General features: G+C 34.7%; 2 protein-coding genes and 1 non-coding gene across 3 annotated transcripts; 1 reads left to right on the forward strand and 2 right to left on the reverse strand.

Annotated features, from left to right (window-relative positions):
- Positions 1–12,669: 12,669 nt before the first annotated feature.
- On the reverse strand, positions 12,670–13,446 carry LOC113874170. The gene has a single exon (XM_027512392.1). The coding sequence runs from the start codon at positions 13,444–13,446 to the stop codon at positions 12,670–12,672; it is 777 nt and encodes a 258-aa protein (XP_027368193.1).
- A 144-nt stretch (positions 13,447–13,590) lies between these two features.
- LOC113874171 lies at positions 13,591–15,327 on the reverse strand. Its single transcript, XM_027512393.1, has 3 exons — positions 14,848–15,327; positions 14,184–14,751; positions 13,591–14,081 (listed from the first exon to the last, which is right to left on the reverse strand). Exons 1-3 carry the CDS (start codon positions 15,325–15,327, stop codon positions 13,591–13,593), a joined length of 1,539 nt encoding a protein of 512 aa, XP_027368194.1.
- LOC113848647 lies at positions 14,639–14,745 on the forward strand. Its single transcript, XR_003501911.1, has one exon. It is a non-coding gene; the product is annotated as a small nucleolar RNA R71 (small nucleolar RNA).
- Positions 15,328–19,299: the final 3,972 nt, after the last annotated feature.

The following is a 19,299-nucleotide window of genomic DNA, read 5'->3' on the forward strand; positions in this document are numbered from 1 at the left end:
GGAGAAAATTCAGAAAAGAGAATGGGAATCCTTTTGCATGATGGATGGCATTGGCTGGAGAGACATTACACAAGAATTTTATGCCAATGCCATGAGATTCAAGGGAGATCAGCTGCCTAAATACCATTCAATGGTCAAGGGGATGACAGTTGATTTTTCTGCTGCTAACATCAATAGAGTCCTCAACATTAAGACTCAAAAACAACCTGAGCAGCAAGACTTTAAAGCGTTCAGGGATGCTGAAGACAAGGACTATGTTCAAGTCCTTGAGAGGATTGGGAAACCAGGGACTACTTAGGAACTGAATCTATTAGAAAAGCCCAAATGCATCCCAACCAAGAACCTTTTGCCCTTTGCAAAAGTGTGAAGCACCTTTATTTTGAGTTCATGCATGCCTGTTAGGCATAGCTCCACTCTAGCAGTGAAGAGAGCTGAACTCCTATATGCTATAGTCAATGATTTTTATATAGATGTAGGAGAAGTAATTAGTGGATGCATTCTGGACATCCTTAAGAGAAAAAGAGATTCTCCAGCTTTCCCTTCGTTAATAACTATTCTTTGTGAGGATGCAGGTATTGAAATTGGAGATTATCAAATCAAAATTAGAGCTGCACCTCCAATTACAGTAGCTATGGTGAAGGAGATTTATGCTACTGTCTCTTGCACATCAGCAGCCCCAATTCCCTCCTAGTTCAAAAGAGAGAATCCAACCACAATGAAGGAGAAGATAGCCTTCATGGCTGAAAGACAAACCTCCTTAGCTGAGAGGCAGAATAAGTTGCACAGCAGTATGAAGGCTGGCATCATGCTCCTGGAAGGTGTTCTCATGAACATTGGTCAAAAGATGGGCATGACCAAAGAAGACTTGTACCACACTCCAAATCAAGCAGAGAATGCCCAATGCCGGAGGTCAGTTGTCTTCAAAGACCTCCCTATCTACAGAACTCATTTTCCTCCACCAGCAGCTGCTGCAGAAGAGGAAGAAGATGATGAAGAAGATGATGATTTGGAAGATGAGGATGAGGATGAAGATGAAGAGTAGATTAGGAATTTAAATTTCTGTCATTAGTTTAATTTTTGTAAAAAGATTATAATTAGAATTTCAGACTTTTGAGTGTTGTAATTACATTTTAGTTTTATTTTGGTTATGAACAATTCTGTTTTAAATATCTACTAGCTTTGAATTTTATTGAATTTTTATCTGATAATAGATGACCAACTTGTGATGTTTTTGTGCAAACCATGCTCTCAAACTCTGAACAAGGAGTGCATGGAATGATTGAAATATGCACAGCTACCATGAAAGGGGGTTTAATTCTGTACCTCTATTTTCATGTGTACAGCTTACTTTTTGCATAAAATATTCACAAGTTAGAAAAATATTAAACTGCATTTGATTTTGTTTTCTTGATAAATAAACCTGATTTTCACCTGATTGAAATTCTGATTGTTGAATTACATAAGTTGTTTTTCCTATTCTTAACATGATTGTCATACTTGTATTTTAAAAAAATAAAGCAGTCTTGCCATTTTATTCATGCAAATTTTTGAAGTAAATAGTGAACTGAATTGATGAATATTATCCATTTACTTCCTTGGTGAGACTTGAACCTTTTCATTCATTGATGTGTGACTGATCTCAAATTTTGATTCACTCTCTAGAACTTGCTTTGTTTCTTAACTGAATATGCTGTTTTGCACTAATCACATAAAGGATGGAGGCCATTATTCAGATTTACCTAGTGAGCCAAATAGACTGCCTTTCATTCTTGAATGTCCTAGTTAGCCCCTTTCAGCTGATAGCCTTTCTTTGATCAACCTCAATACAAGCTTTTCTAGAAAAACCATTTTACCTATTCAAATAGAAAAGAGGCAAATTGAGTTGAATCAAAGATAAGTTTTAAAACTAAGTTTGGGGTAACATCATGTTTCTAGTGCATTACTTGAGGACAAGCAATGTTCTAAGTTTGGGGTAGAAAAGGATTGAGAAAAGGATTGAAATGAAATAAGAAAGTAAGAAAAAGTCGTGCAGAGAAAATATGAAAAAGAAGTAAAAAGCTACAAGTAAAAATAGAAAAATGAAAAAGAAGTAAAAAGAAATCAGCAAATCAAAAAGGAAAAGAAAATTAGTAGATAATTCTGCAAAAATTTAAACTATGATTGAAAGTTGATTAAGAATAGAAACAGTTGATGCAGCCCTTACTAAGTTTAAAAGCTTATCTACTCAATTTGCATCTTTTTCTATTTGAAATTAGCCGCATTGATATCCTGAATTCATTGAAATCATACCTGTCCCTGAGCCTTAATATTACCTAAAAAGTCCTCTTGATATGCGATTAATTGTAAATTTGCAAAGGAGGTAAAGAATATAGGCAAGCTTATGGCAGAGTTTGATGAATTAGGTGATGCTGAGAGCAAACACAAGCTTAAACACTGATTAAGTTAGAGAAACACTTTCTGAGAGCTGTGATAATATTTCTCAACTCTATTTGCATGTAGCTTTAATGATTTGCTTGATTGAAATGAATGAGATTGTGCAACAAACAGATAATTCAAGTGTGACTATCATGATGAAGAATTGGTGAATGACTTAGTGAGAAAATAATTAGAATGCATTGAAGTAAAATGGATTTTTAATCTGAATTTTTCTGAAAAATGTAAAAAGTTTTTGGATTTCAATTGATAAGAATTTACACCCTTGATATGTTCTAATTTTCTTGAGGACAACCAAAAATTCAAGTTTGTGGTAGTAATGAATCCATATTTTACTAGTATTTTACAATAGTTTTTAGTGTAATTAATAAAGAAAACATACTAGAAATAGTAGAAAACCCTTAAAAATAATAAAATGTTTCATGTCACTTTTAAACATAGTTATTTTAAAATTCATTGATTTTCTATGTAAAAAGTGACAATTCAAGTATGCTTTTGTAGCGAATTCTGAGCTAAGTTCATGAGGATTGGATGATCAAAGGAAAAATAGAAGAAAAGTAGCAACAATTAGAGGAAAGAAGTTGATAATTGAAGAACAGCCTCTGAGTGATCACTTTCGCTGGTGAAAGTGATCACTCCAGAACCATAAAATGAAGAAGAGTTTATGCGTAATCACTTTTGCTGGCAAAAGTGATCGTTCCAGAGAGGTTGCATTGAGAAGAGCTTCTGCGTAATCACTTTTTCTGGAAAAAGTGAGTGTTCCAAAGAGTCCTCCAAGAAGAGTTGTTGTGCGTATTCACTATTATCCACAAAAGGGAACACGCGCAAGAAGGTAGTCTCTGCGTGTTCATTATTTCTAGCAAAAGTGAACACGCGCATGACATTAGTAAAGGAAGCTTCTGCGTGGCTACTATTTTCAACAAAAGTGAACACGCGCAAGAAGGTAGTCTCTGCGTGTTCATTAATTCTAGCAGAAGTTAACACGCGCATGACATTAGTAAAGGAAGCTTCTGCGTGGCTACTGATACACATTTTCTTATCTTAGTACTTAAATGATGTAATTCACTACTAGCAAGTGTACTAGGTAATTGTAGCAAGTTATAAAATGTGGAAATCAGATTGAGTCCCAAGTATTGTCCTCTAGGATCTTATTTTCAATCACCAATTCATAAGATAATAACCATTTGCACCAAACATTTCATTGAACAGATTTTAATATGCAAGAAAGTAAATTTTAGAATTAAAGAAATGAGAAATTGTTAGAAATAGAATGTTAATTTGTACTATTCGAATGAATTATGAATGGAAGAAAAGTTAGGAATTTATTTCACTAAAATATCAATATCAATTCAGTTCTGCCTCTGAACATTCAAGCAATTGATTGATTGTCAATCGGTTTCTCTTTACAATAACCAAAGATTGATTCCTCAATTCATTGGTCCTAATATTCAACCAAATCTCCCTAATTCCTTAGGCCAAATTTAGTTCAATATTGCATTACGAATTAGAACCAAAAGATTGCAAAACTAAGACCACTTATCCCTAAGAAAATCAATAGTTTTGGAAATTAATTCAGATCCAAGCAACAAACCCAATTTCCATTAGTGAAGGTTACTTTTTGATTAATCAATTGAACTTCCATTCAAAAATCAAGTAAACACAGAATTAATCCCTTAATCAAATCAAACACTCAAAGTTCAGAGTCAAAACGAAATCAATATATCAATTCTAGATCCATAAATCCTTAACAAAAAGAGTTAGAAACACATTACAATGAAATGGAGAGAAGAAAGAAGAAAAGAAGATAAAAAGCAGAGAGCCATCTCCATCACTTTGTCTTCTCCTAGATTCCTCTAGCAAAGAAGAACAAAAGTCGCTCCTATCTTCTCCCTCTGACTTCCCTTGGAAGTTAAAACGGTTACAACTGAATACCAAAACTAAAAATTGACAAAAAGCTCTCTTTTCTAAGTTTCTAAATCCTCTTTATAGAGTTCCTCTAATTCTTCGACTTAACCCTTGAAATTCTGAAAGTTAGTAATCCCCAGGTGTTCTGGAATCTTCTAAAAGTGATACAAAAGCTCCAAACGTCCAGGTTGGCAGGAAAAAGAAGTTATAAAAATTTGCAGAGTTTTGCGCCAAAACGCAAAATGGCTGGAGTGAAGGCGCGTACTGCAAGTGATCTGTGTTGCTACGCCATCTGTTATGAGTTGCCACTCTCTGTTGCGCGCCAAAGCTCCAGGTAATGTGCGTTTCAATGCAATGACAGTTATTCAGTTACAGTTGCTGGAGTGTTAACGCGTATCACTCAAAGTAGCCACACAGATCCAATGCTGTATTTTCTTCTTTCCACGTTCAAACGCCAATCACTTGGAGTTTTAACGCCCAGCTCTTAGGATTTCTTCCAGCTTGATTCTTTGACTTTTCTTCTTTAATTTCAGCTTTTAATCCTTCCTTTAAGCACTTTCAACAACTTTCTATCTTTTGCATGAACTCCTACAAAAAATCTAAACAATTTTCAATATTTCAACAAAACAACAATTTATACTAATTATTTAAATTTTGTGATCTTTTTAACTTTATTTTAGAACTATTTTCCTAATTATTAACCAAAAACTATGCTAAAAACATGGTAAAATATGAATTTATCACCACCCCAAACTTAGAATTTTGCTTGTCCTCAAGCAAATCAAATCAAACAAAAGGGAAAGAGAATAATCCAATTGACAAGAATTCAATCATCAAACTGATTTTTCAACACTTCTAATTCCCAATTCTGTATCTTTCTGATTTCTCATCCAAATCAAGTTATTCATCCATTGATCAACATGATCATTACACTGTTTTAACCACTTAATCAACAAAAATATTCCATCTAAATTCATGCAATTCAGCAAAGTTTCATATGAGCAAAATTGAAAAATATGTTCACAGCTCACAAGTAGTGTTTCCCTCATCACTTAATTAGTGTTTAAGCTCAATATTTGCTCTCAAAATCATCATTTTTACTACACTCTACCATAGGCTTGCATAAATTCTCAATTTCCTTTAAAAAAATGTAACAAATCACATATCAAGAGGACTTTTCAGGTAAAATTGAGGTTAAAGGATAGGTAGGTGTTCAAAGAATTTGGAAACAATGCAGGTTATGCCAAACAGAAAAGATGAAATTCAAGTAGATGATATTTAGAATTTTAGCATGAGATTGCATTCTCTTTTTATCCATTCAATTTCTGCACAGCATTTTCTGAATTTTTGAAATATTTCAAGTGCTTTTTGTTTTCTGAATTTTCTGTACGAATTTCTTTTCTGTTTTTCCTTTTCCTATTTCTTCTTTTCAATACTTTGCTTTTTCATTCAATCATTCTTTTTAAATGACTCATACTTTGCTGTTACCCACCCCAAACTTAAAACTTTGCTTGTCCTCAAGCAATGTCACATAATTTCACAACATGCCACCCCAAACTTAATTCTGAAAATCATCTTTGGTTAAACTTAAATTGCCTCTTTCTTATTTGGAAAGGGGTCATGGTTTTTCAGTAGGGCTTGAATTGAAGTTTACCAAAAGACAGGTTAAAGGCTCAAAAGGGTGAACTAGGAATTTTAGCATAAGGGAGGTTTATTTAGGCTCTAAGCATACACAAGGAAGGCCTCCATCATACATGTGACTGTAACATATTATAAATTCAATCAAGAACAATGCAAGTTATAAAGGTGCAGCAAAATATGAGATTCATTTCACACATCAAGAAGCATGAGGCTTAAGTCTCACCAAGGAATTAAAGTGAAAATATTAACAATCAAGCTCACAATCTACTTTTTTTTTTTTTAGAATTGAATACACAGAATGGCAAGACCACCTCATTTTAAAAATGATAAGTGTGACAATCATGTGAGAATGGGAAAAACAACTTAAAAGAATTTGAAATTCAGAATTCACAGAATCTCACTATATTCTATTATTTAAAAAGGTGCAGTTCAATGATTCATTTTCAATTATTTTTCTATTTTTCAGGAAGTGTTTTCAGCTTAAAATCATGAAGTAGAGGTATAGAATTTCACCCCTCTTCTGTGAAACTTGTGCAAGTGTGCAGTCCAAGTGTGAGTGCTGTGTGCAAATGTGAAGTGTTCTGCATAAACGAAATTCAAATCATCAGCAGTTTAAAGGAATTGCAAGAAATGAATACAGCAGGAATTTTAAAGTAATTAACAACAAAATGCATTACAACTGAAAAGGATTTAAAATGTTCTCAGCATTCAAAAGTGCTCACTGAATTATACAAAATATAAATTGTTCTGAGCACTAAAACTTCTACAGTTGTAAAATAAAGCAAAATAACTCCTAATATATGCTTCTTCATCCTCTTCTTCTTCTGAACTGATTTCATTTTCTTCCTCTTCTTCTTCATCATTTTCTTCATTTTCTCTTAGAGGAGTGTGCATACCAGGAGTGAATAATGGCAGATTGTTGAATGTAGTGGCCTTTAGATATGGCACATTTTGAACTTCAGACTCGTACAGCTATTCCTTTGTCATTCCTAGCTTCTTTCCTATGTTCATCATCATAGTGTCCATCAAGAGAAGTCCAGATTTATGACTTTCAAGGAGAGCATCCTGTCTTGCAGCCAAAGATTCTTGCCTGTCCAGAATTCTCTGCAGTTAAGATTTCATTTTCAGAGGAGATTCCTTTTTGAATTTAGTTGGAAGAGGTGAGGCAGCAGTGACAGGAGTGTTGGTGTATATTTCTTTAATCATAGCAGCTGTTATAGGAGGAGTGGCCTTAAGTTGTTCTCTGAAATCTGCAAAATCCACTCTAGCATCCTTGCACAGCAAAGCCAACAGTCCTGGAAAGGCTAAAGAATCAGCCTTTGATTTTAAAAATGTCTTAATGCTGCTGTTAATCACCTTCCCAACATCCATAAAGAAATCCTCCACCATTGCAAAGATTAGTTCTGCTCTCTTGATGGCAATAATGGAGCTGTGAATTACAGGCATAAAATAACTCAAAAGAAAAATACTCCACACTTTTGTGAAGGGCAGCAGATTTCTAGTTGGAATATCTTGGGTGTGGAGATTTTTTGGCCTCATCTCTTGCTTTCATTTCCCAAGTTGTCCCTGGTCTGCCTATTTTGTGCAGAATTTCTGTGTAATCCTTGTCCTGCTTATTCAGAAATTCATGAAAATCTTGTTGTTCTTCTTCTCTTTCAGCTGTGATCTGCAGTACTTTATTAATGTTCTCAGCTAAGAAATTGATCACCTTGCCTCTAACAAAAGTGTGATTGGGAGGTAAATGTTCTCCCTTAGTCCTCAAAGCATTTGCATAGAATTCTTGTGTCAGCTCTTTGAATCCCTTACCAGCAACTGAGACAAATAATTCCCATCCTATCTTCTTAATTTGATCAGAAAATTCTAGGTGTTCATCTTCCTTTAGTTCAAAATTTCTGTCATGAACTATTTTCCTTTTCAGAATATTAGCCTTGAAGTAGTTTACCTGTGGAATGCCTCTGAATCTCGGATCATGTTCAGGGATTGATCTTGAAGAAGGACCTTCTGAAAATCTGCCTCGTTTTGTCCTTGGAGTTCCCCTTGGTGTGCTTGCCATTTTTCAGTATCTATCACAATTTTACACTAAGAAAGAATGAGTTTAGAATTGAACCAAGTATGCAAAAATTAACCAAGTGTGCAGAATTTAATTCAACATGTATAGCACTTTTCCTTTTTCCAAATACAGAGAATATGCCATCTTAAAGTTTATGTGAACCATCACCAAATTATAAGTCCAGTATCTAGCTATGTCCAAAGTTTTTAGGTTCAGCTCAACTCTTAATTTCCATGTTCAATGTGCTAAATGGAAAGTAGTATGACAACAACTGCAGGATCAAAGTTCCATGATAAAAGAAATATAAAATGCAAAACAAATTACTACAATTCATTAAAATAATAATCCATAGTGTCTTGATTAACAATTTACAGTACTAAAAAGCACACTAATACTTATAAAATTCAATTGAATTCTTTTTTCTGGATATTAGACTGATGAAAATTCATTCAGCATTTCACAGAACATATTTTGCATCATTCTCAGTGCTACATTGCACGAATTTGTCAACAAAATTCCCTAATTATTTATGACAATATTTCTGCACATACTCAGCACAAGAACAAAACGAAAATTCATAATGCAGATTCAAATTCTCATTAAAAATTACAAGTCTGCCATGTATTCAATTCAATCACACCTTAATTGCATGTTCCAATCATCAATTAAACATAATTCACTCTCAAATCACAATCCCCAAATTATCCCCAAATCAGATTCAGAAGAACCCTAAAATTTAAATTCGTAAATTGAGGAAAATTACCTGGAATTAGAGTGCAGAACTGATACAGACTTACTCGACAATGATAATGTGGTGGAATGAAGTCTCAGATTCAGTTCAAAACAAGCAAAAATTTCTGATTTTTTTTATGAAGGTTGCTGGGTAGCTAGGGTTTTTCACAGTGCGTGTTGGCTCTAGGGGTTTTAAGTGAGAACTCTGAACGCGTGAAGGCTTTAAATAGGGCAAGTAACCACGCAGAAAATTCTATTCAAAAAAATACCTCAGCCGTGGCTACTTCACTTGTTTTGCGTTTCAACTTAAAACCCTCATGCAGCTCATGTGCTTACCTTGAAATAAAAGAAGTTAAGGTTTAAAGATCTGACCTTTGCGCGTGTTGGCTTCAAACAAATAGGGTGAAAGCGCGCAATTGCGCGTGGCAACTTCATTTAGTTGGCGTTAAGGCGCGCAGCTGCTCTGTATAAGGCGCTCAGAACGCGTCTTGGCTTTATTCACTTAGAGTGAAGGCGCGGTTTTGCGCACAAAGGCGGCATGTAAGTAAAGTGAAGACGCGCAGCTGCTCTCCTCAGCTCTTTTCTCAAGGCTTCTGCGTTTTGGCTCTATCCATTTAGCGTGTCAACGCACAACTTTGCGTTGAAACTTCAGCTGTTCAGAGTGGAAACGCACAACTCTTCGCTTTAGATTCTTCTTTATTAGTTTGAAGTTTCAACTCCCATGATTGTTCCCTTCATATCAGCTTAAAAACTGAAATTTTTCTGCAATTTAAATTCACCATCTAATTTTTCCTGAATCACAGCAAACAACCAATAAATTTTCACTACACTTCCTTATCAAAATACAAAAAATCAAATTTCAAAATTTTAATTTCTACCTAATTCAACAAAATATACTACTATGACTCAAGATTAACTAGAAATTCAACATCTAAACTTCAATTAATAAGAATTCAAGTTTTAGAAACATGAGTTGCCTCTCACAAGTGCTCTTTTAACGTCACAAGCTTGACGTTTGATGTTTCTCATTCAAGAGAACCCACTTTAATGCATGAAATTTCCTTTGAGAATGCTTCTCCATGATAAATTTTCAACCTTTGACCATTAACTTTGAACTCTCTTCCTGTATTAGGATCTGCCACCAAGACTGCACTATGAGGTGATACTTCTTTAATGAGGAAGGGTCCAGACCACCTTGATCTGAGTTTTCTTGGAAATAATTTCAGTCTTGAATTGAACAGCAACACTTGTTGTCCAGATTTGAGTTCCCTTTTTAAGATGAATTTATCATGAATCCTTTTGGTTTTCTCCTTGTATATCTTGGCATTTTCATAGGTTTGCTATCTGAATTCTTCCAATTCATGTAACTGTAGAATCCTCTTTTCTCCAGCCTTTGCCAAATCAAAGTTCAGCCACTTTGTAGCCCAATAAGCCTTATGTTCCAATGCAACAGGTAAGTGACATGCCTTTCCATAAACTAATTGATAAGGTGACATACCAATTGGAGTCTTAAAGGCCATTCTATATGCCCATAGACAGTCATCTAGCTTTTTAGACTAGTCCTTTCTTGATTGATTCACCACCTTCTCTAAGATTTATTTAATTTCTCGATTTGAAATTTCCACTTGTCCACTTGTTTGTGGATGATAAGGTGTAGCAATCTTGTGTCTCACTCCATATTTTGCTAAGACTGAATCAAGATATTTGTTACAAAAATGAGTACCTCCATCACTTAGCAAGAATCTAAGTACTCCAAACCTAGTGAATATGTTTCTTTTGATGAAAGATATCACCACTTTAGCATCATTGAACCTTGTTGGGATGGCTTCCACCAATTTAGACACATAGTCTACTGCCACAAGTATATATTCATGAGAAAAGGACGTGGGAAATGGTCCCATGAAATCAATTTCCCAAACATCAAACATCTCTACTTCTAAAATATTGTTCAAGGACAGTTCATGCTTCCTAGAGATATTGCCTGTCCTTTGACACTTGTCACAGTTTTCAACATAATTCTTGGCATCTTTAAACAATGTTGGCCAAAAAAATCCTGCTTACAAGACTTTTGCAGCAGTCCTTGAGCTACCATGGTGACCTCCATATTCTGAGTTATGACAATGCCAAAGAATTTCAGCTTGTTCTCCTTGTGGTATACACCTTCTCAGCAGACCATCTACCCCTATTTTGAACAAATAAGGTTCTTCCCATACATAAAATTTGCTGTCATGCAGAAATTTCTTTCTTTGTTGCCAATTAAACTTTGCTGGAATCAGCTGAGTGGCCTTAAAATTTGCTAAATCAGCAAACCAAGGTGATTCTTCCACCACAAATAATTTCTTATCTGGAAATTCTTCATTGATGTCCAAAGAATTAGAGTTCAAACTGTCCAATGGTAATCTAGACCGATGATCAGCTACTCCATTTTCTTTGCCTTTTTTATCTCTAATTTCCAGCTTAAACTCTTGTAGCAGTAGGATCCATCTCAGCAATCTTGGCTTGGCATCTTATTTTGACAACAAATATTTAAGTGCAGAATGGTCAGTATATACTATTACTTTTGATCCTATCAAGTATGATCTGAATTTATCAAAAGCAAACACAATGGCAAGGAGTTCCTTTTCAGTAGTTGTATAATTCACTTCTGCAGAATTTAAGACTTTACTGGAATAATAGATCACATGCAATTTCTTGTCTTTTCTCTGCCCTAGAACAGCTCCTACTGCACTATCACTAGCATCACACATTAATTCAAATGGTAAATTCCAATCAGGTTTGGCTAGAATAGGTGCAGAAATGAGTTTCTCTTTTAAAACAGAAAATGCATGCAGACATGATTCATCAAACACAAATTCAGTTTCCTTGACAAGTAAATCACTAAGAGGTTTTGCTATTTTTGAAAAGTCTTTTATAAACATCCTATAAAAACCTGCATGGCCTAAGAAACTCCTAATTCCTTTAACATTAATTGGTGGAGGTAGTTTACTAATGACTTTAATTTTGGCTTGGTCCACCTCAATTCCCTTTTCAGAAATTCTATGGCCAAGGACTATTCCCTCTTGGACCATAAAATGACATTTTTCCCAATTCAGCACAACGTTTGTATCTTGACATCTCTGCAAAACAATGGACAAATTAGATAGACAATCATCAAAAGAATTGCCAAATGCAGAAAAATCATCCATGAAGACCTCAATGATCTTTTCTACTAAATCTAAAAAAAAGGATAGCATGCACCTTTGGAATGTGGCTGGAGCATTGCATAGTCCAAATGACATCCTTCTATATGCAAATACTCCAAATGGACATGTGAAGGCAGTCTTCTCTTGATCTATTGGATCCACCGCTATTTGATTATAGCCTAAATATCCATCAAGAAAGCAATAAAATGCATGTCCAGCCAATCTTTCTAACATTTGATCAGCAAATGGTAATGGAAAATGATCCTTCCTTGTTGCATCATTAAGTTTTCTATAATCAATGCACATGCGCCAGCCCGTTACAGTTCTAGTGGGTATTAATTCATTCTTTTCATTTGCCACTACAGTTATTCCTCCTTTCTTAAGAACAACTTGAACTGGGCTGACCCATTGACTATCTGAAATTGGGTAGATTATTCCTGCATCCAATAGCTTCATTACCTCTTTTCTAACCACTTCCTTCATAGCTGGATTCAACCTTCTTTGTGGCTATATTACTGGCTTGTAGTTGTCCTCAAACAGAATTCTATGTCTACAAAAGGATGGGTTAATACCTTTTAAATCTGAGATGTGCCATCCAATTGCAGATTTGTGATTCCTTAAAATTCTCAGCAGCTTTTCTTCTTCATCTCCCTTGAGATTATTGCTTATAATCACTGGATATTGATGTCTTTGATCTAGAAAAGAGTACCTCAAGTGAGACAGTAATTACTTCAGCTCAAGTTTTTCCACTTTCTCTTCTTCCTCTTCTTTTTTAAGCTCCTCTCTTGCTGAATTTTCGGATAAAGGAATAATAGGCAGTGTTTCAAGTTGCTGTACATATTCCATGAATTTTTCTTCTCTTTTTACAGCAGCTTGTGAATTCCCTGCAACTATAATTTCCCTTAACATAGAAAATTCGTCAACATTATCAATTAATTGAGGAAATGACATAGATTCTAAAATATCAACTCTCATACAAGTGCTATCATCACTAGGATGTTTAAGTGCTTCAAAAACATTAAATGTAACCTTTTCATCCTGCACTCTAAGCATTAATTCCCCTTTTTGCACATCAATCAAAGCTCTCCCTATAGCTAAGAAAGGTCTACCCAATATTAAAGGAATATCGGCATCCACCTCCATATCTAAAATGACAAAATCTGCAGGGAAAATAAACTTGTCAATTTTTGCCAATAAATCATCTACAATACCATATGGATAAGTAAACGATCTGTCCGCAAGTTGTAGAGTAATGCTTGTTGGCTTGACTTCCTCTATTCCAAGTCTTTTCATTATGGCAAGAGGCATAAGGTTGATGCTTGCCCCAAGATCACACAAAACTTTTCCTATTGTACAACTTCCAATAGAGCATGGAATGCTGAATGAGCCTGGATCTTTTAATTTTTGAGGCATCTTTCTCTGCAAAATAGCACTACATTCTTCAGTCAAAGGGACTGTCTTGTCATTTTCTAACTTTCTCTTCTTGGAAAGCAACTCCTTCATGAATTTTGCATATGAAGGCATTTGTTCTAATGCTTCAGCAAATGGTATATTAATTTGGAGCTTCTTGAAGACGTCTAGAAATTTCTCATACTGCCTTTCTTGCTTAAGATTAGTGACTCTTTGTGGATAAGGCAGTTGCTTGTATTATTCTTCATCTAGAGGCTTGTTTGAGTTTTCTAAAATTTGCCTCTTTGTTCTTCTCACAGTTTTAGGGAAGGTATCCATTTCTGAATTTTCTCTTTTTAATAGGGTGAAGTTCCCTTCCTCTAGTTCAGATTTAATCTTCTCCTCTTCCTTGGTTTTCTCTCTCTTCTCAGCTGGTTTTGGACTACCCACAACAGCTTCACTTCTAGTCATCACAGCTTGGCATTGTTCTTTTGGATTTATAACTGTGTTGCTAGGAAATCTCCCATCTTCTCTGCTGGACAGTTGCTCAGCTAACTGTCCAATCTGAGTTTCCAATTTCTTCATGGAAGATTCCTTATTCTTGAAGCTTGTTTGTGTTACTTTCATGAATTGTAGCATGGTTTCTTCCATTTCGTTCAGGCTTTCATTCAGTGGTTTAGAAAACCTCTGATTTTCTTGAAGTTGGTTGGTTGGATTCCCTTGGAAATAAGGTTGTTGAGCTGCTGGTCCTGCATTTGAAAATGGAATAGCATAGTTAGAATTTTTCCAATTAGAATTTTGGGTATTCCAGCTATGTTGCTGCTAGTTTCTATTATTAGAGAATTGAAAACTAGGAGGAAATGAAGATTGTTGTCTCTGAAAATACCCCATATAATTGAATTGTTCTTGAGATTCAGAATTATTTCCATCACAAGCTCCGTTTACATGATTCCCTCCACAAAAATCACACACAAGTGGATTATTCTGGGTTGGTGCAGCTTGTAAGTTGCTGATTTGTTGGGTGAGTGCAGCTATTTGCTCAGAAAACAGTTGATTTTGCAGTTGATTTTGAATCAAAAAAGTTTCAAGAAGTTTTGCCTCATAGCCATTACTCCTTGTTGATTGTCTCAAACTACAGCTTTGATGCATGGAGGAGGCCATCATATCTATAATTCCTTGAGCTTCTTCTAGTGATTTGGTGTTCAAAGAACCTCCTGCAGCTGCATCTATCATGGTTCTAGTTGCTGGATTCATCCCATTATAAAAGGTTTCAAGTTGCATCCATTCTAGTTGCATCCATTCTGGTATGCAATGATGTGGAAATCTTCTCAAGAGTTCCTTGTATCGCTCCCATGCCTCATATAAGGTTTCTCCCTCTTGCTGCATGAAGGATGTGATCTCTCCTCTTAGCTTTGCAGCCTTAGAAGGTGGGAAATATTTAGAGAAAAATTTATTGACTAGATCTGTCTAAGTAGTTATGCTCCTTTGTGGTTGGGCTTGGAGCCAACATTTTGCCTTGTCCCTCAAGGAAAATGGAAACAATCTTAATCTGATTGCATCTTCGCTAACTCCATTAATCCTTATAGTATCACATAACTGCAGAAAATTAGAAATATGTAAGTTAGGATCATCTGAAATTAAACCATAAAATTGATCTTGTTGAACTAAATGAAGTAAGGCAGGTTTAATCTCAAAATGGTTGACTTGAATGGTTGGTCTGACAATAGAAGAGTTGTATCCGTGCATATTAGGTACTCCATAGTCTCCTAAAGTCCTTTGTCTATGTGGTTCAGCCATCTTTGCTTCTGAATTTACAGATGAAGTTGGAGAATTGACTTGTTTTTCTGCTGAGTTTGGTGAAGAAGGTGTAAACTGCGAATTCTGGTTCTTTTTAGCTGAGTTCTTCGCTCTCAAGTCATTCCTTATCCTTCTCAAAGTTCTGTCTATGTCTGGATCAAATACAAGAACAGATTTGTCTTTATTCTTCCCATGCATATAACACAAGGAAAACTAAACACAAACACTAATACTTGAACTTTGATTAGAACAAAGAGCAATGAAGGGTAGAGAATCTATAATCAAAATATTCTTCAAGAACTAAAAGAGATAACCTCTGTTTATTTAAAAACAGAACAGCAATGGAATATTCAAAAATTAAAATTACAACAACTAATATATGTAAAATCACTACCAAAATTTAATACGAAATTGAACTATCACACAGAACTGAATTAAAAATAGAAAATAAATGGTACAATCTAGTTATCCTCTAGTTACTAATGATGTTAAAAACTAAGATCCCCGGCAACGGCGCCAAAAACTTGATACACATTTTCTTATCATAGTACTTAAATGATGTAATTCACTACTAGCAAGTGTACTAGGTAATTGTAGCAAGTTATAAAATGTGGAAATCAGATTGAGTCCCAAGTATCGTCCTCTAGGATCTTATTTTCAATCACCAATTCACAAGATAATAACCATTTGCACCAAACAATTCATTGAACAGATTTCATTATGCAAGAAAGTAAATTTTAGAATTAAAGAAATGAGAAATTGTTAGAAACAGAATGTTAATTTGTACTATTCGAATGAATTACGAATGGAAGAAAAGTTAGGAATTTATTTCACTAAAATATCAATATCAATTCAGTTCTACCTCTGAACATTCAAGCAATTGATTGATTGTTAATCGGTTTCTCTTTACAATAACCAAAGATTGATTCCTCAATTCATTGGTCCTAATATTCAACCAAAGCTCCCTAATTCCTTAGGCCAAATTTAGTTCAATATTGCATTACGAATTAGAACCAAAAAATTGCAAAACTAAGACCACTTATCCCTAAGAAAATCAATAGTTTTGAAAATCAATATTTTAGAACTATTTTCCTAATTATTAACCAAAAACTATGCTAAAAACATGGTAAAATATGGATTTATCAGCTACTATTTTCAACAAAAGTGAACACTTTGAAGTGCGCGTGGCTACTATCACCAGCAAAAGTGATCACGCTAGCAGAGCGGGAATTCTATAAAAGACAGTTAGCTCAGGAAGGGAGAAAAAGAAATTTTCATTTTTTCATTTTCCGTTTTGTTTTTGTTGTTGAGAGAGTCAGAGAGGGAGATTGAGGACGAACACCAAGCTTCATTTCTTGAGGGATTAGATTGGAGATTGGCTTGAAGATGTTTCTTCTTTGTTTATTCTCTTCTTCTTTTCTCTTTTCTTCTCCTCTCTTTTTGTAATGTTTGCTTAAACTCTTTGTGGTTAGGAACTGTGAATCTGAAATAAAAATGTTGAATTGATTTTGGATCTGAACTTTGAGTTTTGGATTGGATTGAGTGATTGATTCTGCTTTTAAATTAGTGATTGAATGGAAATTTGATCAACTAATCATAGAGGAACTCTTATCAATGGGAATTGAATTTGTTTCTCATCTCTGAATTAATTGCCAAGGTTATTGGTTTCCCACAGCGGCTGCAAGGTCACCCTCCTTATGATGAAGAGTTCCACAATTTCTTAGACTTATTGGGCAAAGTGCACATCAATATGCCTTTCATTGATGCTATCTCCAAAATTCCCAAATATGCTAAATTTTTAAAGGAGATTTTGACTAATAAAAGAAAGTTGAGAGCACATGAAACTGTGAAGCTCACCCAAGAGTGCTCAGCTATAGTCCTTAAAAAGCTTCCACCTAAGCTTAAGGACCAGGGAGTTTTACTATTCCTTGCACAATTGGAAAAACTCATATTGATAAAGCTTTATGTGATTTAGGAGCAAGTATTAATCTTATGCCTTATTCTATTTTCAGGAAGCTTGGAATGCATAAACCTAAGCCGAACTCCATGTCACTTCATCTGGCAGATACATCAATAACATACCCCAAAGGCATAATGGAGAACTTACTTGTAAAAGTTGGGGAGTTTATATTTCCTACTAACTTTGTGGTACTTGACATGGAGGAAGATAATGATGTCCCCATCATACTAGGGAGACCGTTCTTGACCACTGCCAGGGCCATCATAGACATACAAGAAGGGAAGCTTACACTGAGGCTAGATGATGAAGAAGTTGTATTCCAAGTTTTCAATTCTTTTAAGTACCCTTCTAGCTAAGAGTCTTGTCACTTTGTGAGCACTGTGGATGTTGCTTCTCCTCTTTCAATTCATGTCAAGCATGGAACCACGAGAAGAAAGCCAAGGAGGAAGCAATATAAGAAGAAGAAAAGACAAAAGCTTAAAACATCCATTAATAAGCCTCCTGATTTAGAGCTTAAATTTTCTTCTCTTTATTCTAATCCCCATATTATGAATAATTTTTCTGATGTAATAGGTGTTGGGGAGGCAAAGCTGCTGGGGAGACAATTGCTTATCAAGGGAGTCACCTCTGAGACTCATGCCTTCTTCCCACCATGATTTAACAGGAACGTCAGGCTCGTGACGTTAAACAAGCGCTCCCAGGAGGCAACTTGTATCTTTTATTTTATTTAAATTTTATTTCTTTTTGTTTATTTTAATTTTGCTATTTTTATTTTATTTTTAGAATAAAGAATAAGCATATTAAAAGATTGGAAGAACAGAGTTGATCGTTCCCGCACACACTTTTGAGCTCTGATATGAAAGCAAACTCGTGCTCATCCCAAGCACGCCTATGTATTCAGTCGTAGTTGTGAGAGAAGCTTTACATCATAAGCATGGTTGTGCTCCCTCACCCAAAGTCGTCGCGCCAAGAATTATCAGGGAACCTTTTTCCTTTTATTTCAATTGCCCTCTTTGCATTTTTTTAATTTGATTGCTTTCAAACATTGAGGACAATGTTTCACTTTAAGTATGGGGGAGTAGTTCCTAATTATATAATTGTTATTTGCATGTTATTGAATAAAGTGCCTATACTATTTTTTATGATAATTTAAAACTTTTTCCTCATGGAACCCAATTTTTCCAGATAGAAGAGCATATTGAGTGATTATTATTGGCGTTATACTTTCATTTGGAAACTAATAATTAGCTAAGTTCCTTACTTTTATGCTTTACATTAAATTTTAACTCACATATGTGAGTTTTGAGCCTTAAAGGAGATTTCTATCTTAATTTAATTAATTGTACCCCTTTCCTCATTGTTTTGTGTGATTGTCTCCTTAGGATTTGTGTTCTAGAACTTGACTTGAAACCGACTTAAGACTTTTCTTTTTAATTGCATGTTTTTAATGTGATTGAGGCATAATAGAATTTTTATTCTTAGCCATCAGCATGTTTGAGATACAACTAGTTGCCCACTTTGAGCTTTATTAATTTTCTTGGTTCCTTGCATTAAATTTATAAAAATATTTTGATGACCTTGAGTTTATGAATGGAGCAATTGAGTTGTTGAATTGTTTGATAAATTCTCCTCTATATCTCTCATGTGCAAAATGAAAGAAAGAACGTATGAAAAAGAAAATGAAAGAAAAGAAAAGAAAAGAAAAAAGGTTATATATGATTGAAAGGAGAGAAGAGTAAAGATATTGTCCACATACAAAAATATAAAAAATACTCTAAGAGCTTTATTTATAAACTTAGGGGATGTTTGTAATTGTTAAAATTTATTAACCCCCTTTGTATATTCCCTTTCTTTCATTTATCTCACCTCAATTATTATAACCCCTTGGCCACATTATAACATGAAAAAGACCTCATGATTTTTACTTGCATTTAATTGATTTAGTGGAGAGTCAGTTTATAGTCAAGCCTATAGTAGTACACTCTTCTTTAGGAGAATTGAGTGATATCTTATTTTGTCCCTTAGTGAGAGAAGAAAGTAGAGTACCTCAGTTTGATGTTTGAGTGAAAAGTATGGAAATATAAGATTCTAATTGGGAATCCTTTCGATTGCTTATGCTCAGTGATATTACTCTTGTTGCTCTCTTTATCTCCTCATCTCGGGTTCCTTGTGTGGTATTATGTTTTAAGTTATTATGTTACTCTTAACCA

The sequence above is a fragment of the Abrus precatorius genome, unplaced genomic scaffold (assembly GCF_003935025.1).
Source record: "Abrus precatorius isolate BTA unplaced genomic scaffold, Abrus_2018 Scaffold8, whole genome shotgun sequence".
Lineage (NCBI taxonomy): Eukaryota > Viridiplantae > Streptophyta > Magnoliopsida > Fabales > Fabaceae > Abrus > Abrus precatorius.

Coding starts and splice junctions, on each gene's coding strand:
- LOC113874170 (XM_027512392.1), bottom strand. CDS start 13,446: ATGAAGGAGTTGCTTTCCAAGAAGAGAAAGTTAGAAAATGACAAGACA.
- LOC113874171 (XM_027512393.1), bottom strand. CDS start 15,327: ATGCATGGGAAGAATAAAGACAAATCTGTTCTTGTATTTGATCCAGAC. Junction 14,752..14,847: donor CATTTTCCTTGAGGGACAAG/GCAAAATGTTGG, acceptor CCACCTTCTAAG/GCTGCAAAGCTAAGAGGAGA. Junction 14,082..14,183: donor ACAATCTTCATTTCCTCCTA/GTTTTCAATTCT, acceptor TTTCAAATGCAG/GACCAGCAGCTCAACAACCT.